This window comes from Hordeum vulgare, chromosome 2H (genome assembly GCF_904849725.1).
Source record: "Hordeum vulgare subsp. vulgare chromosome 2H, MorexV3_pseudomolecules_assembly, whole genome shotgun sequence".
Classification (NCBI taxonomy): Eukaryota; Viridiplantae; Streptophyta; class Magnoliopsida; order Poales; family Poaceae; genus Hordeum; species Hordeum vulgare.
This window is the reverse complement of record NC_058519.1, coordinates 16,953,878-16,978,733: the sequence shown is the minus strand read 5'-3', so window position 1 is coordinate 16,978,733 and position 24,856 is coordinate 16,953,878. Positions and strand designations below refer to the sequence as shown.

General features: G+C 44.8%; 1 protein-coding gene across 1 annotated transcript; it reads right to left on the bottom strand.

Annotated features, from left to right (window-relative positions):
* Positions 1–55: 55 nt before the first annotated feature.
* On the bottom strand, positions 56–19,763 carry LOC123424486 (vacuolar protein sorting-associated protein 54, chloroplastic). The gene is made up of 19 exons (XM_045108105.1): positions 18,955–19,763; positions 17,997–18,059; positions 17,734–17,813; positions 8,746–8,863; positions 7,848–7,922; positions 7,197–7,353; positions 7,016–7,104; positions 6,681–6,931; positions 6,334–6,505; positions 6,156–6,239; positions 5,290–5,636; positions 4,756–4,909; positions 4,156–4,237; positions 3,039–3,118; positions 2,762–2,923; positions 2,090–2,157; positions 1,304–1,384; positions 907–1,154; positions 56–559 (listed from the first exon to the last, which is right to left on the bottom strand). Exons 1-18 carry the CDS (start codon positions 19,723–19,725, stop codon positions 1,016–1,018), a joined length of 2,973 nt encoding a protein of 990 aa, XP_044964040.1. The 5' UTR covers positions 19,726–19,763; the 3' UTR covers positions 56–559; positions 907–1,015.
* Positions 19,764–24,856: the final 5,093 nt, after the last annotated feature.

Sequence of the window (24,856 nt, the reverse complement as noted above, 5' to 3'; positions counted from 1 at the left end):
TTTTATCAGGCTTTATTCAATCTTTCAAGACTTCTACAACATGTACAAACAACAATTGAAAAAATGGGCATGTCTAAGCCCCTGAATTCCTGTTTAATAACCATGTATAGTATGAATAATATCTTCATGTACTAAACATTTCACAATTACTTATTACTGCACTGACAAGAATAGTTATACAAACCTTACAGGAACAAGATACAATCGGCTGCATCAACGACACGATATCCAATTAATAACACACTGCACCAAAAGGCAGGGCAATACGCAAAGAATGGGCCGTGCTGCCGAAAATGTCTGTCAGGTTCCTTCTATGGCTCCTCTATACCCAACATCTAACCAATATCAGCTTTTCCCACAAAAGGGGTTGAAATACTATCGGAACAAGCAAAAGATGGAACGCGGCCTAACATGGCGGAAGTACGGTGCAAAAATTTCGGCTCAGGTCAGGTGTGGAAAACCATTGGCATGTGATCTCGCAAAGCGCTACTAGATGTATTGACGTAGTAATTCATTGCCATCAAGAGCACTATGTTTCCGATATCCTCTGCAGCAATACCTGCATAGTTGGCAGCATTGCATATTCGTTGTCAGGACATTTAGTCGTCAAATCCTCACTCCGTCCGGAAATACTTGTCATAAGAACGGATGTATCTAGATGTACTTTAGTTCTAGATACATCCATTTTTATTCATTTGTGCGACAAGTAATTCCGAACGTAGGGAGTACAAGATAAAGGATCAAACTTGTGTACAACTCAAATATCTCTTAGGGAAGACCAATCTACATAAGTTGCTCCGGAAGGCCGTGAGAGACAAACCAGGGTTGACTTTACATTGGAAGATATCTAGTTGTCTACGACGTGAGAAAGCAAATAAGTCACAAAGGTATGAATCCGAATCATACCTGCTTAGGATTTTATGCCAACAGTGATGTCTTTGATAGCTTCACATTTACCATATTTACCACCACTGAACATTTGCAGACAGCAGTCAGTTCCTAATGTACATGTCAATCACTCGTCAACTTTTGTCCCGAACTTCTCAGCCAAGAACTCGTCAAGAAGACCATAATTTCGAACAGGTTCTGAGCTGAAGTTCTGAGCAGGCAACTTTCGAATACATACAAGAATATGTTGAACATCTCGACATAATCTGGGTTCCATCAATCATTAAAATAGCAGTGTTAAAAAAGCATAGGTATAGAATACATACAGCACATACGAAAAATTAATTGACTTTCTTTTTTTTGCATGTGGGAAAAAATGGCATAAGTGTAGCAGTACGATTTATTGGTACTGTACCTGTTCTTTGCCTGAGGACTATTGAGTTCCAACTTTGAAAATGCATCTGTAATATGGGAATGGAATATCTGGACTACTTGCCTGCATTGCATAAAAGGGTCAAACGATATTAAGAGACAATAAGATCTTGCAAGGGAACAAATAATAAGAAATTGTCATGCTATGGATAATATTTCTAGCAAAATCATTACTAAACAGTAACATAGAAAATCAAAATTAGAAATAATGGTGCTACTTGCATTACATGAACCCCTTTTAACTCGGTTTGCCGAAGTTCCATTACTCAGGGGGCAAATCATTGAAATTATTTAGCTAAGAGATAAATAGTTCGACTTATCTTTAGATGGCCTTAATGTGTTTATCTCTAGGCCTAATATGTTAGAAACTCCTTATAAATAAGGAGGCGTTATCATCATGCTCCGTTAAGCAATAAGAAGAATGAATTAGTCTCTCAAGGTTCTTATCCCCATTCATATGGTCTCAACTTCCCCTACAATCTCTAGCCTTCAGCTATGCTGAATGGCCTCGTATGGTTGCTACCGCAATGAACTGAGCTTCATCTTAGAGAACAGTAATACCTTACAAAAAAAATTCAAAACTTCAGTGCTCCGATTGTTTTAAAGCAATGCAGTTACTAAACTTTGGTGTTCCAATCAGGGTTTTTTACATATCATGAATAAGTTAACCAGCTACATACACTGAATAAGAGCCGAAGCTGATAACCTCACCATTCTAAAAAAAAGATATGGTCCAAAGATTCTAAAGATACAAAGGATACTTCTTTACCTGAATATCGCTTGCAGATCAACCTCAAGCAGTATTTGAGAAAGGATGCGATGCAAATAAGTGACTTCCTGCAAGATGTTTATGTACAAAATTTCAGCAACAAGCCAACAATTAACTAAACTGGAAGAAAAACCTGAGTCGGAATTCAAATATCATAAATAAGCGAAAACACCTGAAACGAGATTCCAGGAGAATAAAGGATGGTACATGGGGGTCAATAAATGAGTTAAGATGTTGTTTCCAAGTAGCAACAGATGAATTTGCATTTCCATTGAACAATCACAACGAGTGTGGCTGCAAATCATAATTAAATGATGCAACCTCTGTTTCTAAATGTAAGACGTTTTTGCAGTTCATGCGTCTTAACATTTAGGAACAGAGGTAGTAACAGAGTGATTTCAATTGATACTCCCTCCATTTTTTTTTTACTTTGCATATAAGATTTGTCTGAAGTTAAACTTGATAAAGTTTGATCATATTTATAGGAAACAATATCAACATTCACAATACCAAATCAATATTGTTAGATACATCATGGAATTAATGGTCGTATTATATAACTTTAATTGATATTTTCTAATACAAATTTGGTCAAATGAAGTTGGACTTCAGACAAATCTTTTATGCGGAGTAAAAAGAAACGCAGGGAGTAACGTGCAAAACCATAACTACCTTTGTAACAGCTTTGGCGAATAGACTTGGCTGTGAATCATTATCATCTGGTCCATTCCAACTTTCCACGATTTGCGGTAATTTTCTAAGATTTGCTAGCAACCTCTCCCTCATTATCTGGACTAGCTTGGTGTGAATTTCATCTCGATGAACCTTATAGTCCTGTCATTTCCGAGAAACTTGTAAGAAATGAAATCCATGCAGGTACATGAAACAGGTTGGTGCCAGTCAAGGGTTACCCCATGAAATGTCAAATAAATAAAAATAGTAACCATACCTGAGTAACTCTATCCAGTTCAGACATCAACAGATGTTTGCGTGCTTCCGGTATTTTCAGGAAAAGTACTCGACGAATATCTGCAATTTCAAACAAAAATGGTTTGACCAAGCAATGATCAAAATCACAGATACTTCGAAGATTCCCAATTGGTCATCCTGAAAAAATTGATTCAACATGGCCATTTCCATTTTCTTTACCCTAAGTAAATATTGGGTGCAGCAAGAACAGGATGGCTCTTGGGATATACTCCCTCCATCTGGGTTTATTGGGCCCTTGGGCCACCAAACACTACCATTTTTATTAGGCCATTTGCCTTAATAACGCATCATTAATTCCCTCGATTCCTGATTCTTGCATCGCTCGATGGAAGGCCAGCACATGCGCTTGCCTCATTGGATACCAACAAAGCTGCATGCATGCGGTAGCCAGTGCATGAACAATATTTGCTAATAGGGCTAATTAATAGGGGCGATTTATTTCCCAATTCTTTACCACCATGCCCTTCCTTGGTCTCTGCATTTTGGTTCTCAGGCACAATAAACCCGGACGGAGGGAGTATGTTCCATATTTGGTGAATTTATTAATGAAATGCAATGTTAGTTCTGGTTGGCTGTAAGACTGTTTACTTGTACCAAAATGAATCTATTGCCTATCATGCTATCACCATCACATGAAAGTTACTAGAGTACATGAATCAGGCTCTAGATAAACAAAGGGGAACAGCACATCTGGTACTGGTCCCTAAGCTGGAAACAAGCTGTTGCTTCTACTTTTTCAAGTTTGTGTTGTTCCTACCCTTCTACATCATATAGCTACTCAAATACCAACAGTTCTAGGGAGAGAAAAAGACACTTCAGCTTATATCTGGTACTGTAGATATCTTTTAAGGACCCTGGTTTTCAGTTCTCCAAACCTTCATTCCACCAGCAAATCAAGACACAAAAATATTCAACTAAAAACATATAATAAGATAAGATAATACAACCCACAATCACTTAAGTGACAGGATATAGTCAGCCTTCAGAACTTTATGTTTTTGCAAAATTAACAGAAAGTATGGATACCATAAATAACAGTGTAGCAAAAAGATAGAAGATTGCGGGGAAATGCTTACCTGGAATCAAAGAATGTATGAAACTGATAATTTGACTTGCCAAAGCTAAATGCTTAGAAGTAATTGATTTCAGACCAGATACCTGAAAAGGAACCCAAGGAAAATAAACCAATCAGTCCAGACTTCTTGATAGAAAAAAAGAAGTGCGGCAGCACATGCCTACATCAAATAGCTATTTAGCTTGATTAAGATTTGAGGAAACTAAAGGTGCATTGAAGTACTATTTTAAAAAAAAAGATAAGATTTTCGTCTTTTCTTAAAAACTGTTGCGTTTCCATATTGGTACAGTACTATTGTGCAAATAGTGTCCTATACGATGATAAATTGATAATGCAAGTTCATTTAGCAGACATCTAACTTTTTAATAGAAAGACTGTACACGAGACCTTATACAGTATACATGTGAGCACCAGAATTGTAACCCTGGTGGGTGGAAGTCATGCCCTCAAAACTCCACCACCACACCAAGAGGTGGTTCTCAGCACAGACATACATTTATTCAAACGGTAAACGATGAGAAATTGCTAATAACAAATTATGGGCTGTGTTTACACATTTAAACAATGAGGAATTATTGTTACCAATGGTAAACAATGATACCTGCATGGCACCTGCACCAAGAACCAGCTGGCAAGTTCTAGTATTGAAATGTTTTAATATCTCAACAACACGTTGGACCACCTCAAAAGATAACGATGGCAAACATTTACTGATGTCAACATACTCTGATAGCATTTTCAACAATATCAAACCGCTGCCAAACAAAAATTGTAGCATTATTAACATAAGGCAAGTATACATCTCACAGAAATACAGAAGACTAAATGAGTACATAAGATGACAAGAGAAACAGAACAAAGACAACGCATATCACTATAGAAGAATAGCAAATAAATACAGACAGGAACTGTTACTGGATGAAGCTATCTAGATTTTGGGAAGCAGTTTGATTCTTTGCCACACTTTATTACAGGTTTGATGATTTGCCTGGGGATTGTGTCAATGGAGGGGGGGGGGGGCAAATTATCAAATGGGTTAGTTAAGTGTGGCGACTGAGCTAATTTCTCCTCGGCATGGCAAAGAAGAAACAGTAACTTGTTTTGAAGAATTAAATGGAAATTTTAGATGACTAACCAGTTCACCATATGATAGCCAACACCTCCAAGCACAATGGTTTGCGAGACTGGCCTAACATGGCCAGCAACACTATTTTCAGTCTGAGAAGTGGATTCAACCTTGTTTTCATTGCTTGTGGTAGATGTTCCATTGCTATTTTCAACATTATTTTCAGTTGAATGTGCTGATTCTTGACTTGTTGAAATCCCATCCTCAATGAGCTTTGAGTTATCATTGCTAGGCATCTCCATGCCATTAACAGGAAAGTCAGTTGATGACAGTGACAGAACAATCGCTTGGAATTCTTCAGGAACATCAACAGCGACCCATGTCTCTTGGTCAAGAACTGCCTTAATTTTTGCCATCTTCAATTGAATATTAAACGTTCAGAGCACAAAAACTGTATAAATCATGCATCAACTACAAATAAGATCGGTATTAATCTAAAATCTATATCAATTTTTTAAACCAACCCTAGTGTTATTATTTTGAAGATAATTCAAAAACAATTGACAACCAGTGATTTCTTAAGCCTTTGTGTCCTTAGTTCCACTATCATTTCAACCTCAAGTTATTTGATTGATGGTGAATACCACTACTGCATGGGTAATATTGTTTGCAAAACAGAACTAGAAAGGAACCGCATTGCATACAAGCTGGTGTACATCCATAGGATATAACTGAGGGAGAAGGCTGAAGGCTTTATACTTCAGAAATAGCACCATTACCAATTCATGTTTCAGGCACAATAATGTTGTAATTATCCTACAAGCTGTTGCTCGTACTAACGAACTTCAAAACAAGCTTCTGAATTTGCTCCATTATCTGATTGTAAAACTATAAATCTGGCTTTCATAAACTTCAGCAAAGTAAACATAACTCACCCGAACACTATGCTGATACTCAACAAATTGCTTTGACTGTTGCTGTAGAATTCCGCGAATGTTGTAACCTAACCTGCCTCCAACCTATAGAACAAGAGGTGAAAATAATATCATAACTTACTTTTACGCAATTAATATGGATATCTGTGCATATAATTTAAACAGAAAAAATAATAACCTTTTCTGTAGCAGCTATGAATTCTTCCGTTATATTATAGATGATCAGGAACTCCTGGAGCCTTAACTTGGGATGTAGAGCAGCACGAACACCTAGCAGCTTAGCCCATCGTCCATGTGCAGCATCACATGCAGCAAACACTGCTTCTGTGCTTTCTCTCAACACATCAGCTCTACAGAAAATGCAAGTGCTCAAGCAAATCTGTGTTTGCGTCATCACATATAATTAAGGTTTGCAAGTAATGCAATACTATTACTATATTTGCCAAAACTGACCACAGCATCACCATGATACCAGCAATTAAATTGGTTTTTACAGAACAAAGAGCAAGTTATAACTTAACTTACCGAATATTCTTTATTGAATTTATACTGGACATATCATTTGCCTTTCCTTGAAACAACGGAAGCTTAGTAGGACTGCGTGTAACAGTATTAGAGACCCGTGAAGTAACATCATAGTCTTTCTCTTGGGAAAAATCAACTGAGCCACCATGTTGTACGACAGGATTTGTGTCATCAGGACTTATGTTCCCATCAAGGTTTCGCATGATCCACTGAACTATTTTTTTAACTTCAGCTGCTTGCAGTAAATGTACCTGGAAAGGAGGTACACATATTTAATTTGGTAGACCATCTTCATTTAAAGGAAAACAAAATGATACATTGAGAAACCAATTTACCTGAACTATACTAAAAATAGCCGATAAAAGCTGAACAAAACCTTCAGATGATAGACTACGCAGTTTATTTGCTAAAGACTGGCCTCCAGCTGCACAATTGCAGTTCAAAACAAGTAGGAAGTTAGTGTGCAAAGTAGCAAGCTATGAAGACATATATTGAATTAAGAAAAAAATGTGAGACCATCAGAATCGGCAGCTCTGTCTCCAGTTACTGAATCAGAATCTATTGGTTTGGAAATCAAAACTGGAAGCATCTCTGCAACTGTGGATTTGATTGACGCTTTCATAACAGTAATAAGGGTATCCCGGTATATTCTGAGCACTGCAGGAACTTTGTCCTGCAAGATATAAATATGAACCTTAGTATTATGTATCCCCGCAGACTAATGAGTCATGAATATACCAAATATCCAGAAATAGATGAACATGATCCTTCCGCCCCTTGGTTTTTTAAGTTCATAGGTGATTGACCTTTTCAAAAAAAATACTGAACTTGGTTTTCTGTATGCATGAAATTTCAAAGGGCATTTTATTTACAAGTGCCTTGTTAGTGAGGGTAGTCTCTTATAAGGCCCCATAAACCCAGCTTATATGAGTGAGAAACTTATTCAATAATCACAAATATTAGTGTGCTCATTGTGTGGCTAAATAGCGCATACAAATGTGAATGAGTGCTTCTCTGGAACTAAATCTATATGTCATCTACACTAAAGCCCCCATCGCTAGCTCTACAATATTGAATAGAAAAGCAGCCGCAGGACACCTTATTTTTCTGCACATCCACCCTCCATTTGAATATCTCAGCTTAATGGAAATATCTGACAGAACTAACCGTTCTCAGCAGGCAAATAATGAGGGGAAGAAGACGATCTCTGAGGATGAAGCCATCCTCCTCATCAACGTTTACCTGCATTGAGGATGAACGTCGGTCAATAGAAGAAACAGAGCTGAAAACATTTTACTAGAACAACAACAAACAAACAACAACAACAACAAAGCCTTTAGTCCCAAACAAGTTGGGGTAGGCTTTTACTAAAACAACAACAGTGTAGCTTAAAAACGAACCATAATCTAAACCAAAGGAGTACAGTACACATCAAGCCATTGTTAAAAAAACAAATTAGTATTTCACCTTTTGGCAAATTGGAGAAGATCAAGAACTGATTGGACAATAGTCGTGGTATATATTATAACAGTGTGATAACAATGTTTAAGATCTGAAAACTGTAATTATTTCGGGATGACGTTTTGTGACGTGAGGATCCTATGATGACACTCGACATACATCAAATAGAATTTTCGGTAAAATTATTTTAGTCATCAAGAAACTACATTGCTCAGGTATGCTATATGGATGCAACTCCACAATACAAAAGTTACCGAAAACAAGGATACAACAACAGAAATAATAATGTAATGTGATGAAGCTACAAAGAAATCGAAATAGCATTGCCCTTGCCTTCTTGGCATTGATTCATTTACAGAGCCAATGGTTGCAAGTGTCAACTCGGCATGAATGGGAGGTATTCACTCCCTACCAGTTCTAAGCCTCACTAGATCTCTCAATCACACTTCATTACTCATGTTCATTCAGTTTCAGTTAACTAATTATTATTATTTAAAGTTGGCATGAAAGGTACACAAAAAACTCAGCATGAATGCATTGCATTAAAATCAGGTAAAGATAGGCCAATTGGAATGGAGAATTTCAAAGCTGAAAGCGCACATACTTCATGCTCGGTCCCATTGAGGGGGGTAGAAGTCTTCCTTTTCACAGTTGATAAAACCATTGCATCGACAGTTTTTCCATCAGGAACAGCAGCCCGTACAAACTCTGCTGAAAGAATGCTACAAGAATGAATAGTATGTTATGTTAGGAAAGCAACTTGTATTCCCATGAGGCCATAGGCCGATATATATACATGTACAGGTGATGGACTATATGCAGGAAAACCCCTTATATATTGGGATAAATACAAAAGGGTACATGACTTGTATTATAACTCTAACACCCCCCCCCCCCCTCAAACTCATGGTGGATGAACAACACTAAGTTTGGAGAGATAAAAGCCATGTTGTGCTCTAGTCTGGGCCTTCGTCAGGAAATCCGCTAACTGTAACTCGGAAGGCACATACTGAAGAGCAACAACCTGATCCTGCACAGCAGCGCGCACATAGAAAGCATCAACACCAATATGCTTGGTGAGCTCATGCTTCACAGGATCGCGCGCAATGCTAATAGCACCTGTACTGTCAGATAAGAGCAGAGTCGGTGTAGTGACAGAAACACCAAAATCCTGAAGTAACCACCGTAACCAAGTCACCTCTGCCGTCAAATGAGCCATCGCTCGCAACTCAGCCTCTGCACTCGAACGGGAAACTGCAATCTGTTTCTTCGTCTTCCAGGCAATGAGAGAACCACCAAGAAAAACACAGTAAGCAGAAAGTGAACGGCGATCTGAAGGATCACTAGCCCACGTAGCATCCGAATAGGCCTGAAGCTGTAATGAACTGGAGCGAGGAAAGAATAAACGATGAGAGATTGTGCCCCGAAGATATCGGAGAACACGGAGGAGATGACTATAGTGAACCGATGTGGGAGTAGAGACAAACTGACTCAGAATATGAACCGGATAAGAAATATCCGGACGAGTGACAGCTAGATAAACAAGACTGCCAACAAGATGACGATAGCGCGTCGGGTCAGGCAGGGGATCACCATCAGTAGCAGAGAGGTGAACATTGAGCTCCATAGGAGTCTCAACAATGCGCTCATCAGTAAGAGCAGCACGAGCAAGAAGATCCTGGATATACTTTTCCTGGGATATAAAAAAGCCATCAGAGGTAGAAGAGACTTCAATCCCAAGAAAGTAGCGAAGAGGTCCAAGATCAGACATAAGGAACTGCTCACTAAGACGAGCCTTGACAAAGGCAATATACTCAGGGTCATCCCCAGTGATGACCATGTCATCAACATAAAGAAGAAGAAGAGTCCGACCACGAGGAGAAAGGTGAATAAACAATGCTGGATCATGAACACTGGGTGAAAAACCAGCGGCAGTCACCACAGAGGCAAAACGCTCAAACCAGGCTCGGGGGGCTTGCTTAAGGCCATAGAGAGAGCGACGAAGACGGCATACCATGCCATCAGGAACAGAATACCCAGGTGGAGGCTGCATGTACACCTCCTCAAGCAGCTCACCATTAAGAAAAGCATTCTTAACATCAAGTTGAGAGATAGACCAGTGGTGTGTAGAGGCCATGGCAAGAAGTGTACGAACAGTGGTCATATGAGCCACAGGAGCAAAAGTCTCGTCATAATCACGACCATGCTCCTGCTGAAAACCACGAGCCACAAGACGAGCTTTGTGACGCTCAAGAGAACCATCGGAGCGAGTCTTTACCTTGTAGACCCACTTACAAGTGATGGGACGGACTCCAGGAGGAAGGGAAACAAGATCCCACGTACCTGTGCGTTCAAGAGCAGCAATCTCCTCAGCCATCGCAAACTGCCATTCAGGTTGAACAACAGCCTGATGATAAGTAGTCGGCTCAAGAACAGCAGCTCCAGCGGTGGAAAATCCTAAGCGATCAACAGGCGAACGAGGACGAGAACGCAAGCCATAAGTAGGCTGAGACGAGGATGACGGCACATCCAGAGAGGCATCCACAGAACGTGAACGACAAGTGTAACACTGAGTAAAAGATGGAACAATGGAAGGAGGAATCGCTAAAGTAGAATCGGAGAGTGGCGACGAAGAAGTCACCGGAGATGAAGGTGTAGAATCCGGTGACATGCTAGACGAGGAGACCGTGGAAGATGGTGGCGACAAATTGACTGGAGGTGGAGAAGCAGAGGGAGCGGAATGAGTAGGCAAAGGCTCGACGAGTGTGATAGGCGTGTCAGGAAAAGTGAGAAAAGAGATATCCTCCACTGAAAAAGTCGAGGAAGATGGGCGTGGGTAGAAGGGACGAGACTCATCAAAAGTCACATCCCGAGAGATACGTATCCGACGACCGATAGGATCCCAACAACGATAGCCCTTATGCTCATCATTATAGCCTAAGAAGACACACTCAACAGACTGAGCGGTCAGTTTGGTGCGTTCGCGGGGGGCAAGAAGAACATAGCAAACACAACCAAACAAGCGAAGCGTCGAATAATCGGGAGACCGATCAAAAAGACGCTCGAAGGGAACACCACCCTGTAGAGCAGCGGAAGGCTGGAAATTGATGAGATAGGTGGAGGTGGAGACAGCCTCAGCCCAAAAATGAGGCGGGAGAGAGGCAACAATCATCAATGCACGAGCCGTCTCAAGAAGATGACGATGCTTGCGCTCAGCCACGCCATTCTGAGCATGAGCACCAGGACAAGAGAATTGAGAGAGAGTCCCTTGCTCAGCAAGAACACCACGCAACATCTTAGAGATATACTCGCCAGCGGAGTCAGCACGAAACACACGAATGGGAGAAGAGAACTGAGTATGAACCATGGCAGCAAAACGCTTATAAATGGACAACACCTCACTACGAGAAGTCATGAAATAAAGCCATGTGTAACGAGAGAAGTCATCGATGAAAATAATATAGTATTTATGACCCCCTTTCGAAGCGAAGGGAGCCGGACCCCATACATCGGAATGGACTAAATCAAAAGGACGCTTAGACACTGACTCACTATGTGGATATGGTAACTGAATCTGCTTGCCAAGGCGACAACCCTGACACTCTAAGGAGGCATCTCCTGAGACAGACCCCAGAAGACCTCGACAAACTAACGACGACAAACGAGAACCACACAGATGACCAAGTCGATGATGCCACTGCTGGAAAGAACCAGTAGCCGAGGCGACCAAAGCGGAAGAACTGGCGATCGAATGGCCAGCGGAAGGAACATGAAGCCAGTCCAACTCCCAAAGACCCTCAGAATCACGGCGGCGAGGACCAGCCCCAACCAGAGTGTGCGTGCGACGGTCCTGGACAGAACAAGAGTCAAGATCAAGGATGACACGACAACCAGAATCAGCAAGTTGACCAGCGGAAAACAAATTCATGGTAAGTCGAGGAACATGAGCAACATCGGGAACAGAATAAGGAGTGGTAAGAGTGCCTCTACTAACGACAGGAAGGGGAGTACCATCAGCAGTGAGGACATGAACAGGAGAATCAAGCGAACGAAGAGAGGACAGAGTGGAAGAATTAGAAGTCATATGAAAAGAAGCTCCAGAGTCCAGAACCCATGGGGATGTACCTGACTGTGTAGAAGGTGGTTGCTCAGTGCGGGAAGCCTCAGTCACAGAACCAGCAGTACCCGTTGAGGAAGAACCTGAAGCAGCGAGCAGACGCTTAAGTCTCAGAATATCCTGCTCAGTGAAAGCGATGGCTGAAGCTGTCGAGGTAGGTGACGAAGTCGCTGTAGATGATGACCGCGCCTTGCGCAAGTGTTTCTTCTTCGTGTAGCAGTGGGGCTCAATGTGACCATCATTGTTGCAGTAGTTACAATGTGGACGGGGGCGACCTGAGCCGCCAGAAGGAGTGGGCAGGAGCGGCGGAGCACTCGAGCGAGAAGGGGTCGATGCAGCAGGTGGCGTAGAAAAAGTCCAAGCAGCGAGCACCGAGGGAACCTCCAGCAAACCAGCACCACGTAAGCGAGTCTCCTCAGCACGAATCTCAGAAAGCGCCTCCATGAGAGAAATACGACCACGAGCAAACAACTGAGCACGCCGGGGCTCAAACTCCTTACGGAGCCGAGACAGGAACTCGTAGACGCGATGAAACTCCAAGTCGGCCTGAACAGCCTGGCAACAGGGGCAAGTACGACAACCAGCACTGCGGAGAGAATCAAGCTGGCGCCAGATAGCAGAACTCTGTGCATAGAAGTCATCAACAGTAGAGTCACCCTGATGAAGAGCATGCTCCTGACGGACCACAGAGAGGTATAAGGCATCACCAAAGGGCTCATAGCGCTGACGAAGGCGGGTCCACATCTCAAATACAGTAGGAAGACCCAAAAACTCAGAAGCAAACTGAGGCAGAATACTAGCAGTGAGAACAGCGGCAGCACGAGCATCATCATCAAGCCACTGAGTGTAAACGGACAGAGCATCACGGTACACCTGAAGAGCCTCCTCATAAGCCAAGACCTTCTCATCATAAGCACTCAAAGCGGCCTCATCAGCAAGCTGAGTCGCATCCTTTGCGGCCTGAGAAGCATCCGCAGGAAGAGCCGGTGGGATCGGCGGAGTGGGAGCCACGGGAGGAACCGGACATGGCGGACAACAGACCTCGCCGAAAAGAAAACCCCATAGGCGGATGCCACGCATGTGAATGCGCATGAAGCCAATGAACTCGGTGTAGTTAGTGCCATCAAAGATCACCGGACAACGAGGAACAGCAACATAGCCGGATGAAGCAGACATTTTTTTTTTAAGAACCAGAGAGCCGGATCCAATCGAGATCAAAACGAGATCAGGGCGGCGGCTGGCGTGCGCTGCAACGGGAGGACGAGAGCAGCGCTGGATCTAGCGAAATCAGCAGCAGGGGCGACGAAATCAGGACCCTGGTTCGGCCTCGTCACTGGAAGCCGGCGATGCAGTCGATCTGGAGCTGGGCGACAGGATCCGATCTGGTAGGCGAGCAGGAACAGGAGCAGCTCTGAGCGACGGAATCCGATCTGGAGCTGGGCCTGCAGCGCTGGTGTCTCAGCTCACGGTCAGGAACAGGAGCAGGAACAGGAAGGCCTGCAGCGCTGGTGTCTCAGCTCACGGTCAGGAACAGGAGCAGGAACAGGAAAAGCTGAGCGACGGGATCCGATCTGGAGCTGGGCCTGCAGCGCTGGTGTCTCACGGGAACAAGCAGGGCCTGCAGCGCTTCTATCCCACGGGAACCAGCAGCGGTGGGAGACGTCGGGAGGAGGCAGGCGCTGGAACGAGGTGACGAGGAGGAGCCGCTGCCTGACGGGAACGAGCCAGGAGAACGGCGGCGTGGAGCGGATCAACAGCACGAGTTGCGGCGTGCAAAAGTTAACCTAGCTCTAATACCATGTTAGGAAAGCAACTTGTATTCCCATGAGGCCATAGGCCGATATATATACATGTACAGGTGATGGACTATATGCAGGAAAACCCCTTATATATTGGGATAAATACAAAAGGGTACATGACTTGTATTATAACTCTAACATGTTAAACAGCAAGTTGCTGATGGGACAGAAAAGGCTGCAAACAATATCACTATTCCAGGGGGCAAATATAAAGAAAATAAAATTACACGATTTTAAGATAGCTTCAGATTAATGACAAAATTGACCTTTATATTATAGATAACGATAACGTACAATTAGCAACGAAACAATATAGAAGCTAAATTTAAAGGATAGATGGATCTAGAGTACATTTTCACTAAAATGTCACTTAAATGTGTATATTGAAAAGGCAGCAAAATGCTTTGGCTCATGTAGTAAACATGTAACAAAGAAAAACGATGGCCCAGAACTATTCAACTGTCAATGATATGGATGATTACGAAGGCAGAATGGCCACAAGGCACACTTGAGGTGCTGCATCGGTAAATCAACGGGAGGTTAGGTGGCAATGATGATAACAGAGTTAATTTTTCAATTATCTTTACTAGAGTATGGAATATTCACGCTACCTCATATATGTTTACACCATTTTTTCACATTTTTATAGTTATAGTCTCCTAGGAGACCCGAGAAACTGTGTGCCACCTATTTACCATGAAACAGTGAATCCCTCTTAAAACAGAATGAGACAATAAAGCAGTTATGCAAAAACTAAAAGCTCCGTTCAACACACACACACACCTCCCTCGTCGCCCCTCCTCTGGCAACACGGGGGACCCCCTGTAGCGCCACCGCGTTCCCTCGCTCCCACTCAGTCTCGCCGCCACCCTAGGAGGCCGCCGATGAAGGCCACGTGCGCTCAGGGGAAGGTGGTGGCGGGGCACTTCTGCAGCTCCTCGCCACCATCCCATCGCCAGAGGAGGGGCGTTGGGTCGTGTTGGATCTGAGGGCCCGTCTTCGCTATGGGCGCGGTGGTGGCGGCTCGGGGCCGTCGGCCATGGCGCACGGTGGCGCTGGTCAAAGGCGGAGGGTGGGCGCGGCATCGGTGTGGGCGCGGCATTGGTGTGGGCGCATGCTCGATCTGGAGGCTTCGCCAGGGGTTGTCGCGGTGGAGTCCTTCCGTGCACGAGGCACGGAGGCGCGAGGACGCTGGGCCGGATGCTGCGGGGTGGTGCGCTCTGAGGGGCGAGGGAGTCGGGCCGGCTGTTGTGAGGTCGTAGGCGCGAGGGTGCCGGGCCGGTGATGTGGCGGCGGCAACGAGGGTAGGGGGCTGCACAGTTCTATGATGTGCGGTGCGCACGAGGGTCGGTGCTCTCTGGCACCGGACGAATCTGGCGAGGAGCCCATGGTGGAGGGGCTTGAGCAGCCTGTACGACGCTCAAGCGGCGGCTTCGGCCGCAAGGGGCGCGGCTGGCGGGTGTCTACGCGATCTGGCATCGTGTGGACGCCCCTAGGGATGCGCGGATCGAAGGCCCATGGCTACGAGGAAGTGCGCTCCGACGACGTGTGATGCAGATCTGGTCTCCGACCGTCGGTGGTCTCCGCGAGGTGCGGTTGGCTGCGGCGGATCTTGGGCTTCTTCGTCGATGGGCAGCTTCGATGGTGGTGATGTTTGATGGGCTTGCCGATGCCAATGCGGGATGATGTGCGGCTGAGGTGGTGTGGAGCTTGGTGAAAACCATGTCTTGGCCTCGTGCCGTGACCAACGATGGCGGCGGATGTGGCCGTCGTTGACCTTCATGGAGGCATCGTTGCTTTGTTCTCCCACCCCTCCCGCACAGATCTGGTCATTTTGGCCTCTCTGGGGGAAACCCTGATCTATGATCAGACAATGGCGGCGCCTTGGTGTCCTATTCCCTCTTGGGGGCTTCGTCTTGGGAGCTTGGCGTCGACGAACGAGATCGTTGGATGGCGGTTGGTGGCAGGTGTGGCGTCCAGGCTTCTGTAGCAACGATGATGGTGGGAGCGATGTCGACGACGCGGCAATGGTTGCGGTAGTCGGCTCTTCTTCGGCATGTCCACGGTTTTGCCTCGGTTTGTTTGTTGCTATGGAGTCGAAGCTGCGGCGACGGGGCCCTATGGTATACGATGACTGGTTGCAGGTAGCCCGTTCGGTGATCTCCCATGGCGCCAGTCGTGCCTGGTTTTGTCCTACTGAGTTCTTCGTCGGAGTTGCGGCGTCTGGCCGGAGGTGGTTGAGATTTTGGCATAGATCTTCATGCAACTTCACGTGCCCTCTACAGTGTTGGTTGAGTCGACGATCGCCTACGGCGGAGTCGGAGTCGTTTGCTCAGAGTTTAGGGATGGCGATGACACCTCTAGGGGAGGAGTGATGACGATGACGCATGCGTGCTGTCTCGCCGAGACCCTCTTTGGAGTGGTGTGCGTGGGCTTTTTTATGTGTCGCTCAACGGTTGTAACGGTTTTCGCCCGGTTTTCCATAATCATCTGGGCAATCTGGTTTTCGCTCGGTTTTCCCTAATTAACTGAGCAACCCTTTTCTTAATGAATGCAGGATAACTGCCATTTCAAAAGAAAGAAAAAAGCTAAAAGCAGCACAGTTTCCAGTCTCTTGGTCCACTACAGTTTGTTTTGCATCCAGAGTTCCAAAAGACCACGTAACTCCTCTAGCATTCCTCTCACCTCCTCCCTCCTGACCTCCCCAGAGTGAAACTATGCTTCTCTACTCCCTTTTCATGAGTCTGCACTGCTCACGCTACTTTTTTTGCTCATATTCCTCGCATAACTGATCAATAAAAAAAGCAGGTCCTGCTAATGCTACTTCAGCCCTTCCAATTTTCATCATTCATCTTATAACTCCTTAGTCATTATCTCTAGTGTACTATTAGTATTTGGCTGTGAGATCCCAGCCCACTAGAGAACAAGCCCATTGTGGTCCATGTGGGTATGTGTGTGAGAGCATGGTTGGGATAGTCCCACCTTGCTAGTTTAGGAGGAGCAACACAAACACATAAACCCATAGGTTCCCTAGGTGGCAACTCATAACCTTTTTGCATGAAGCGAGAACAAAAACACACAGAGGGTTGCTACATGTGTGTCTGACCCAATACGGGGTTAGCTCTAAGCCAGTATGAAAACTGGGGCATTACATTGGCTTTATTTCGACTTTAGGGCCTTTACATTAGATTTCAATGCCCTCTCCTAATCATGTTACCGTGCAGTTTGACCAGGCATGCACCTTGCACCACAAAGGCGCTGAGCCCTGTGTAGCCTCGGGTACTTTAGCCTTGCTGCGCGCCTAGGCCGACCACCTAGGGGTGACTTTGGCGCATTTGTAGCACTGATGCATACTCTGATAGATCATACTGCAACGACAAGATACCAACAAATGACTGCAGTACCAAGCCTCTATATGTTTCCACTTTTGTTTCAAATACTCAGATGAAATTGCAATTGAAGTTAAAACACTGCATGGTTCCTGATCTCATAAATCAGCCTACCTACACTGATAGAGATTATGTCTCAAGCTTTCCGTCGGAATTCATAATGTATTTCTAAGCATGTAAAGGCATTTATTTTTCACATCAGAGATATCATTCATGTGATAAGTATTGCCCCTATAAAATAAGAGCACATTATATTGAGGATGTCTGTTTAGTTTGTACGAAAATACCTGTTCACTGAATCTAATGATGCTCCCAACTGATCACGAATATGTCGAAAGCAATAAAGCCCAGCAAGTTCATCAGTGTCCTGGTTGAAAGAATTTATGTATCATAAAAATAGGCTACACATACTGCACATGTCTGCTGACTGCAGTCATTCATTGGAAATTTGCTAGGTGGCGTGTGATGGCAAAGAGTAACAGCATTACATAGGAATATTATGATAATACTAGCATCAGGTCATGTAGAAGGTAATGTTTAGGTAACTTACTATGAGATTTTGCAAGTCATCAATGACATCAAGCGCACCAGCACAATCTGCCGCTAGCACAAGCTGCACGTATAGAACAAGCTTATAAACCCAACGCACAGAGGAGACTTGAAGGCAGGAGGGACCTTTAAGCAATAGGTTACTGTGATTCAAATATTCAGTAGAAAAGCAAACAAGAATCTAGTTGTTTCTTAAGTATGAACAGTTCAGGCCAGGCTCCCAAATCAGATATGATAGATCATTGTATTACATAAATAGCACAGTAGTGATCTGGCAGACAATAATGATAATTATGGACTAGCAGCAAAAAAATAAAAACAAATGCAGTTGGGTTTGCAGTTGAATAAGGAATATCTTACGCAGCCACTACTTAGAAATTAGAACGGTGGTATGTGCTTATGGGACATTTACACAAGCTCATATCCTCTCAAACAAAGACTGGTCATAATTTCTCTGTGATCAAATAAAGACCATTGTCCCCAATAAGGCAAGAAGATGGATCCAAAGACATCGTTAGGTTCCGTTTCCCATTCATCCATTTTTCTAGTGTAACAACTCAAGAATGGACAGCATGTCTCAATGTCAACCTGCAGTTGGCACTTGACACTTGTGACTTCCAAGGTACCAGTAGCATATGGAAAATATGCAAGGTCATTCCATGAAAAACACTGTCATGCATATAGCGTAGCAATTCATGGTGTTCCATGCACAGCAATGGTTGTCAGCTAATCAATCAGTTCACTAACCCCCAGAGCAATGTCTGCATGCGCATGGTTTTTGTGGTTTTGCATACTTCGCACCTAACCTGAGTATGAACCGACTCACGGAACTATGAGAGAAATGGTAACACACCAGATCAATAAACAATGTGCAGTACATGTGCGGACCATTTCTGGGAGCAGCATTGCTGATCCTCCACAAGCAAACAAAGCGCAATGCTCGGCAAAAGACCACTCACCAGCTTGAGGGCTGCGAGCGCCTGACTGACATAGAGGATGATGGTGAGCTTCTCCTGCAGCGCGACGAGGTTCCCCCGGGTGGCATTGAGCTCCTGCACCTGCTGGGCGTCGCCGACCAGGTCGCCCGTGAGCACCCGGACCACCTCCCTGAGCTCCCGGATCCTCCCGACGGCGGCGACGATCTCCCCGTCGAGGCCGCGGAGCCGGCCCTGGGCCTCGTAGAAGGACTCGGAGCGGCGCGCGATCTCCCGCACGAGGTGCGCCTCGACGACGTCGAGGTGCTGGCCGAGGCGCTCCTGCAGGGCGGCGTCGGCGAGCGGGCAGGCGGCCTCGAAGGTGGCCCCCTCCTCGAGCGCGAAGTCCTCCTTGAAGAAGAGCGCGGGGACCTCGCGGAGGCATGCGGCGAGGCCGGAGGAGGAGGCGGAGGCGGGGGCGGCGAGGTCGGAGGCGGCGAGGGCGAGCTCGGCGGTGGCGTGGAGGCGGACGTCGGCGAAGCGCGCGAAGGGGTCGGCGACGCGGGCGAGGTAGGGCGCGAAGTCGGCGCGGGAGACCTCGCAGGGGTGGGAGGGCGGGGGCGGCGCGTCCGGGAGGGCGGTGGGCGGGGGCCACGGGAGCCAGTAGGAGCCGGCGGAGGCCGAGGGGAGCGGGTTGTTGAGGAGCGACGTGATGGACTGCGGGACGCCGCCCGGGGGCACCGCCGCGGCGGTGGGGGAGTCGGTGGAGTAGGAGGCGGAGGCGGAGGCGGTGCGGAGGGGCGGGCGCGAGGCCATCGCTGCGCGTGCGGGGGGGCTAGGGGAGGGGAGGCGGAGGCATGGGAGATCGGGATCTGAGAGGGCCGGGGAGCGGAGGCAACCGCAGGTGGAGAGATCTGTCGCTGGTCAGGTGGGGGGAGGAAGGGGAGAAGAGAGGGAGGGAGGGGAGTGTTTCTCCCGGTTTTTTCCTCCTCCCTCCTTCGCATTTGGTTTCTCTCTAATCTTCTTTTTCCAGTTTGGTGATCTAATCTTATCTTCTTGTTCATACCAATAATCTTCTTTGTTTACTACTCCCCCGTAATGTTGATCTAAACATTCTTATATTATATTTCTTTATTTAAAAAGAAAGTAATTGTTTTGAATGCAAACTATATTTTTCTCCGTTTTAACTTGGACACATATAAATCTATGTAAAAATACTCAGGTGCTAGAAGGCCGCAACCAAGTGTTTCCTAACATAGCAGCCCCCACGTGAAGGCAACTAGGAAGGCGATTCTCTACCCCCGATCTCCACCGCCAGGGCCGATTCTTTTAATGACAATGATTTCGCTTCACGCAAACTGTTTTGAAGATCCATATGGCCGCAGATCATCGATGGAGCGATGTCGAGCTCGGATGACGAGGTGTTCTATCTCCTTTCCCTTGGGGGAGAGAGACGGGCATTGGTTTTTTGCGTGAGATTATTCAATCTTTTCAGTCATGTAGTATCAGTGTTTACGTGTCTTGTAACTAAATCTTTGTTTTATTAATGAAACACGTATTGCCATGCAGGAAAAAATAGTACTCCTATGGGGAAGCATTTCGTAGTCATTGTCTTAGTTAATGGCTTACCAAATGACTAACATAAATTGATATGTGTATCCTTCTAAGAAATCTGTGATTTGGATTTACGGATGATTGATAATATGAATTCAGAGTAGGTAAAATGATATCACAAAGGTAGCAAACAGACAAATGATAAAGAATAATTAACAAATAACCCAAAAAATCATTGACATGCAAAAGCCATGAACACATAAGTGTATATTTGATCATGTACGTCCACACATTGAAACGTCGATGTTAGTCTTATAACATTAGAAAATGCACCTATCATGGAAAGTGTCCTTGCAATTAGGTTGTTCTACCAAGTTGACCGCACCCCATTTCTTTTAAGAATATGGAACAAATTTGGACGGTCGTGACTACCTCATCAACGGACTTCTCCTTGCTAACATAGAGAAACATCGACAAACTCAAGATGTGAAGGAGAGTCCACTTTCATGTTGAAGCTAATGTTGGAGTCATCCCTCACTCCAAAAAAAAAAACAATTGTCTTCAAGTGTATGCGAGAGTTCCTTGGGGTTCTCATAAAGTAAGGCATGGGACATAGGATGGCTCATGGGGCACGTATAGAGTTGGCACGTGTAGGCCCTTGTCGCGTTAGTAACCTGGGCGGGGCCCTAGTGCCCACCCCCTTCTTTGCGTCCATTTGAGTACGAGTTTGTCATCTCCACCCTACTAGGGTTTTGACGGGATTTTCTGAGACAGCGGCAAAACTTAGAACCCATTTTTTCGTCCAGAAGGGGGTTGGATTCCACGAATGTTGTCATCTTCGCTGGGGAAATTTGTCTTTGTCGTCCTTAGAAAAATTAAGGTAAGTGATACATCTCTAACATATCTATAATTTTTGCATGTTTTGGGATATATTTCCACCATTTATACAAAAAAATTGAAAATATTTTGACTAACATATTAATTAAGTCTCCGGTGCCAGTTTTCTGTTTCCACTGTTTATGTTTTCAAGGGAAATAGGTTTTTAAACCTTTAATGGAAAAAAAAGAGGACGATGTATGCACCAAGGAGCATCTAGGGGACCTGGACTCGCGCGTGAAAGACCCGCATGGCACCTAGGTGCCCCTGTAGGCGCTTAAACTCTAGGGTGCCTACTTAGGGCTCCTAGGCGCACCAAGAAGATTTTAGAGTCCTCCTTTGGGCGCAAACTTGGCCCCCATTTTTTGACCAACCCTAAAAAATTAAGCTTTTTGGGAGTTATGAATCTTCAAGAGAAGATAAACAATGAGAGACTCATATTTTAAAAAAATAGTTAGAATGAAAGTCAAATCCAATCTCAGGAGAGGCTCTCGTCCTCCAAGGCCATGGCCACCAAAATCAGAGGAGGGGGCCTTCTCCAACATAGGGAGAGGGCCAAGGAAGATGAAGAATGAGGGAAGCTCCTTCCCCCCTCCCTGGCGGCGAACGCCGCTGGGGAACCATCATCACCACCATCAGCTCCAACAACTTCACCACCATATTCTTCCTCGGTACAAGGGCTTCTCCATCCATAAACATCTGTAATTTATTGGCAAATATTGATGTCTTGTGCTATGATTTTTTTTTCATGATTTAACGCGTCCTTTTATCAATTTTGAGTAGTAACTTGTTTCATGGCATTGGAGTATGTTGGTTTCTATGCAATCTTTTGTGTCTTGTGTATGGGTGCACGTGTACCGTACATTAGGATGAACACTTAAGGTGTTGCAATGTGTTATGATAAATATTTGTGCGGAGACCGAAGTGACAGAAATGACCATCCCAAGCATATAAGAGTTATAAGGTATATGAGTTAGGGGATCGATGAGTGTTATTTTTACGCTCATCACACCTGAGTTTGAACCGATCTATTTCATAAAAACTAAGATATTTGCTCAGATATTCATACTAATGACTAATTGATACAGATGATTCAGAAATTGTATCTTAATGTTGTTTCTCCAGAGAACGGGGCATGCATGGACGAAATGAGACAAACATATGGAAAATGGCGAATGCTTCATTTGGATGTTTACATTGGAAGCCTTGGCATTGCATTGGGTGGAATACCAATATGACATGATATTGGTATTGAGATTGAATGCCAATATTTCTGTTTGGATGATTAGGTATTCGGACCACAGATTTGATACTGAGGTTGAATGCTAAATTTTGTTTGGATGGTCAAAGTGAGGAATTGAGTTGTAGGAGACTTCGATTTTTATATTTAACATTTGAATATATGGTCAGCGTGGGGAATCGCAAGGATCAAGGGTTGTAGAGCCATGGGGGTGAGCGTCATGGGAGCAGAAGGATGCATCACGCTCCACGGGTGGCGGTGGTGGTGGGCGAGGGGCGACGGCGCGGTCGCCATGAGTGGCAAGAGGCTACGGTTGCCATGGGATGTTGGTCGTGCTGGGAGAGATGGGGTGGTGCAGGCCCGCGAGAGGGGCGGATAAAAGGGGGATGTGCGGAGGCTCGCCAGAGAGATGGAGGAAGGAGGAGTACGAGCATGACCTCGCTTGCACTACCATCCAGGTAGCGCGCTGCTTCTATTCTCCACCGGCCGAATCGAAGGGCCGACTAGGCGAATACCAAGCAAAACCGAGGGTGTGTGTGTGTGTGGGGGGGCTCTGATCTGGAGTCCGGGTCGTGCGAGTATTGTCTTGGGGTAACGAATATTGCCATGGCCTGCCAAACAGCAGTATTCGGCTATGCGAATGCCAAAGTCTAATTATAGCTCTCAATGCCAAACGCCCAAACACAATGGAAAAGAAAATAAAAGAGGATCAAGTGGGAGGCGATGGAATCGTTCCAGAATCATACCAGCACTCGTATAAGTGCCCACGACACCGTGGCGTCCAACCCTCCAACTTCCGTTACAAAATGACGAAATGACACGTATTGCCACCTAAAACTTATACCATCAAACAGGTTTAACTGGATCACACATACAAATACATAAAAGATCGAAAAAATAACGCCCACACGTATGGATGTTTGCAAACCGCCCATACACATGCATTGCCGTTCATTTATGGTTGCACGAATCTTGATAAATTTTATCAGTTATGCCATGTAGGACTTGGCTCATGTGTGGGCATTTCACTCGGACGCCCACACGTTCGTTCACGTACATAGAGTGGCTGGTGTGTGGCGTTTATCAGTTCGTCCATACGCATGTTTCATACACGCAGATGAGTTAATGTGTGGGCGTTTATCCGTTCGCCAACACGTCTGTTTTCACGCCCATATGCACGCACGATCACCACTCGTCTCCTCTCTCACCCCAAATTGCCAGTTGTCATGTTTTTTTTAGTGGTGCATGGCAATTGCCTATTATGCTTGTAAGCAGATGACAACTCTCTCTCTCTTACCCGAATATGTTATTCTTGTTATGTCTTTTTGGTACTGTTTCTGTGACAACTGCCTAATGTGCTTACAGCATGTCTAGTAGAACCCTCAAACCCTTAAAGCAGTTTTAAGTGTTAAGAAGTGCCAGTTTTTGGTACTTTTAAGGGTTAAAAAACAGGGGCAAAGACTAGAACCCTCAAACCCAACCCTTAAACTGCTTTAAGGGTTGGATTTGAAGATTTTAGTCTTTGCCTCAACCCCAACCTTTAAAACTGTCATTTCATATATCACACATTTCATCACATTTCATCATATGACATATCACAAATTCCATCACATTTGACATAAAACAATAATCATTCTAGTTAGTATTACACCACCGAATAAAACAATAATCATTCAAATTATTACAACAATGTTTGAGCAAATTACAATAATTGTTTGAATCAAATAGGACATAGAAAAGTAAAACAAAGATACATCATGGGCCAATGCGCCGCCCATCCAACTGCCAGTGGTGCTCTACTAGATCATCCCGGAGCCGACCATGAGTGGTTGCATCCTCAATCTCACGATGTGCTTGAAAAAAAAAGCGTGTATGCGAGAAGGGTTTCTTTTTGGTTGCACACGGGTACCAACATTGTCATAGAAACAAGGGAGGTTTAACCCTCTCTCATCCGCTAGAATCATGTTGTGTAGAATCACACAACATTTCATGATGTTCACCAAGGTTTTTTTGTCCCAAAACCGAGCTGGACCCCGAACTATGGCAAACCTTGCTTGCAAAACACCGAAAGCTCTCTCAATATCCTTGGGGGCTGCCTCTTGTGCCTTGGTGAAATGAGCCTATTTTCTTGTTAAGGGCACCCCATTTTTCTCCTTGATGGACTTCACAAGAGTTGCACATTCGGGATAGATGCCATCGGTGAGATACTATCCCATTGAGTATTCATTGTCCATGATTTTGTAGTTGCAAGCTGGAGCATCCCCAGAAATTAATCTT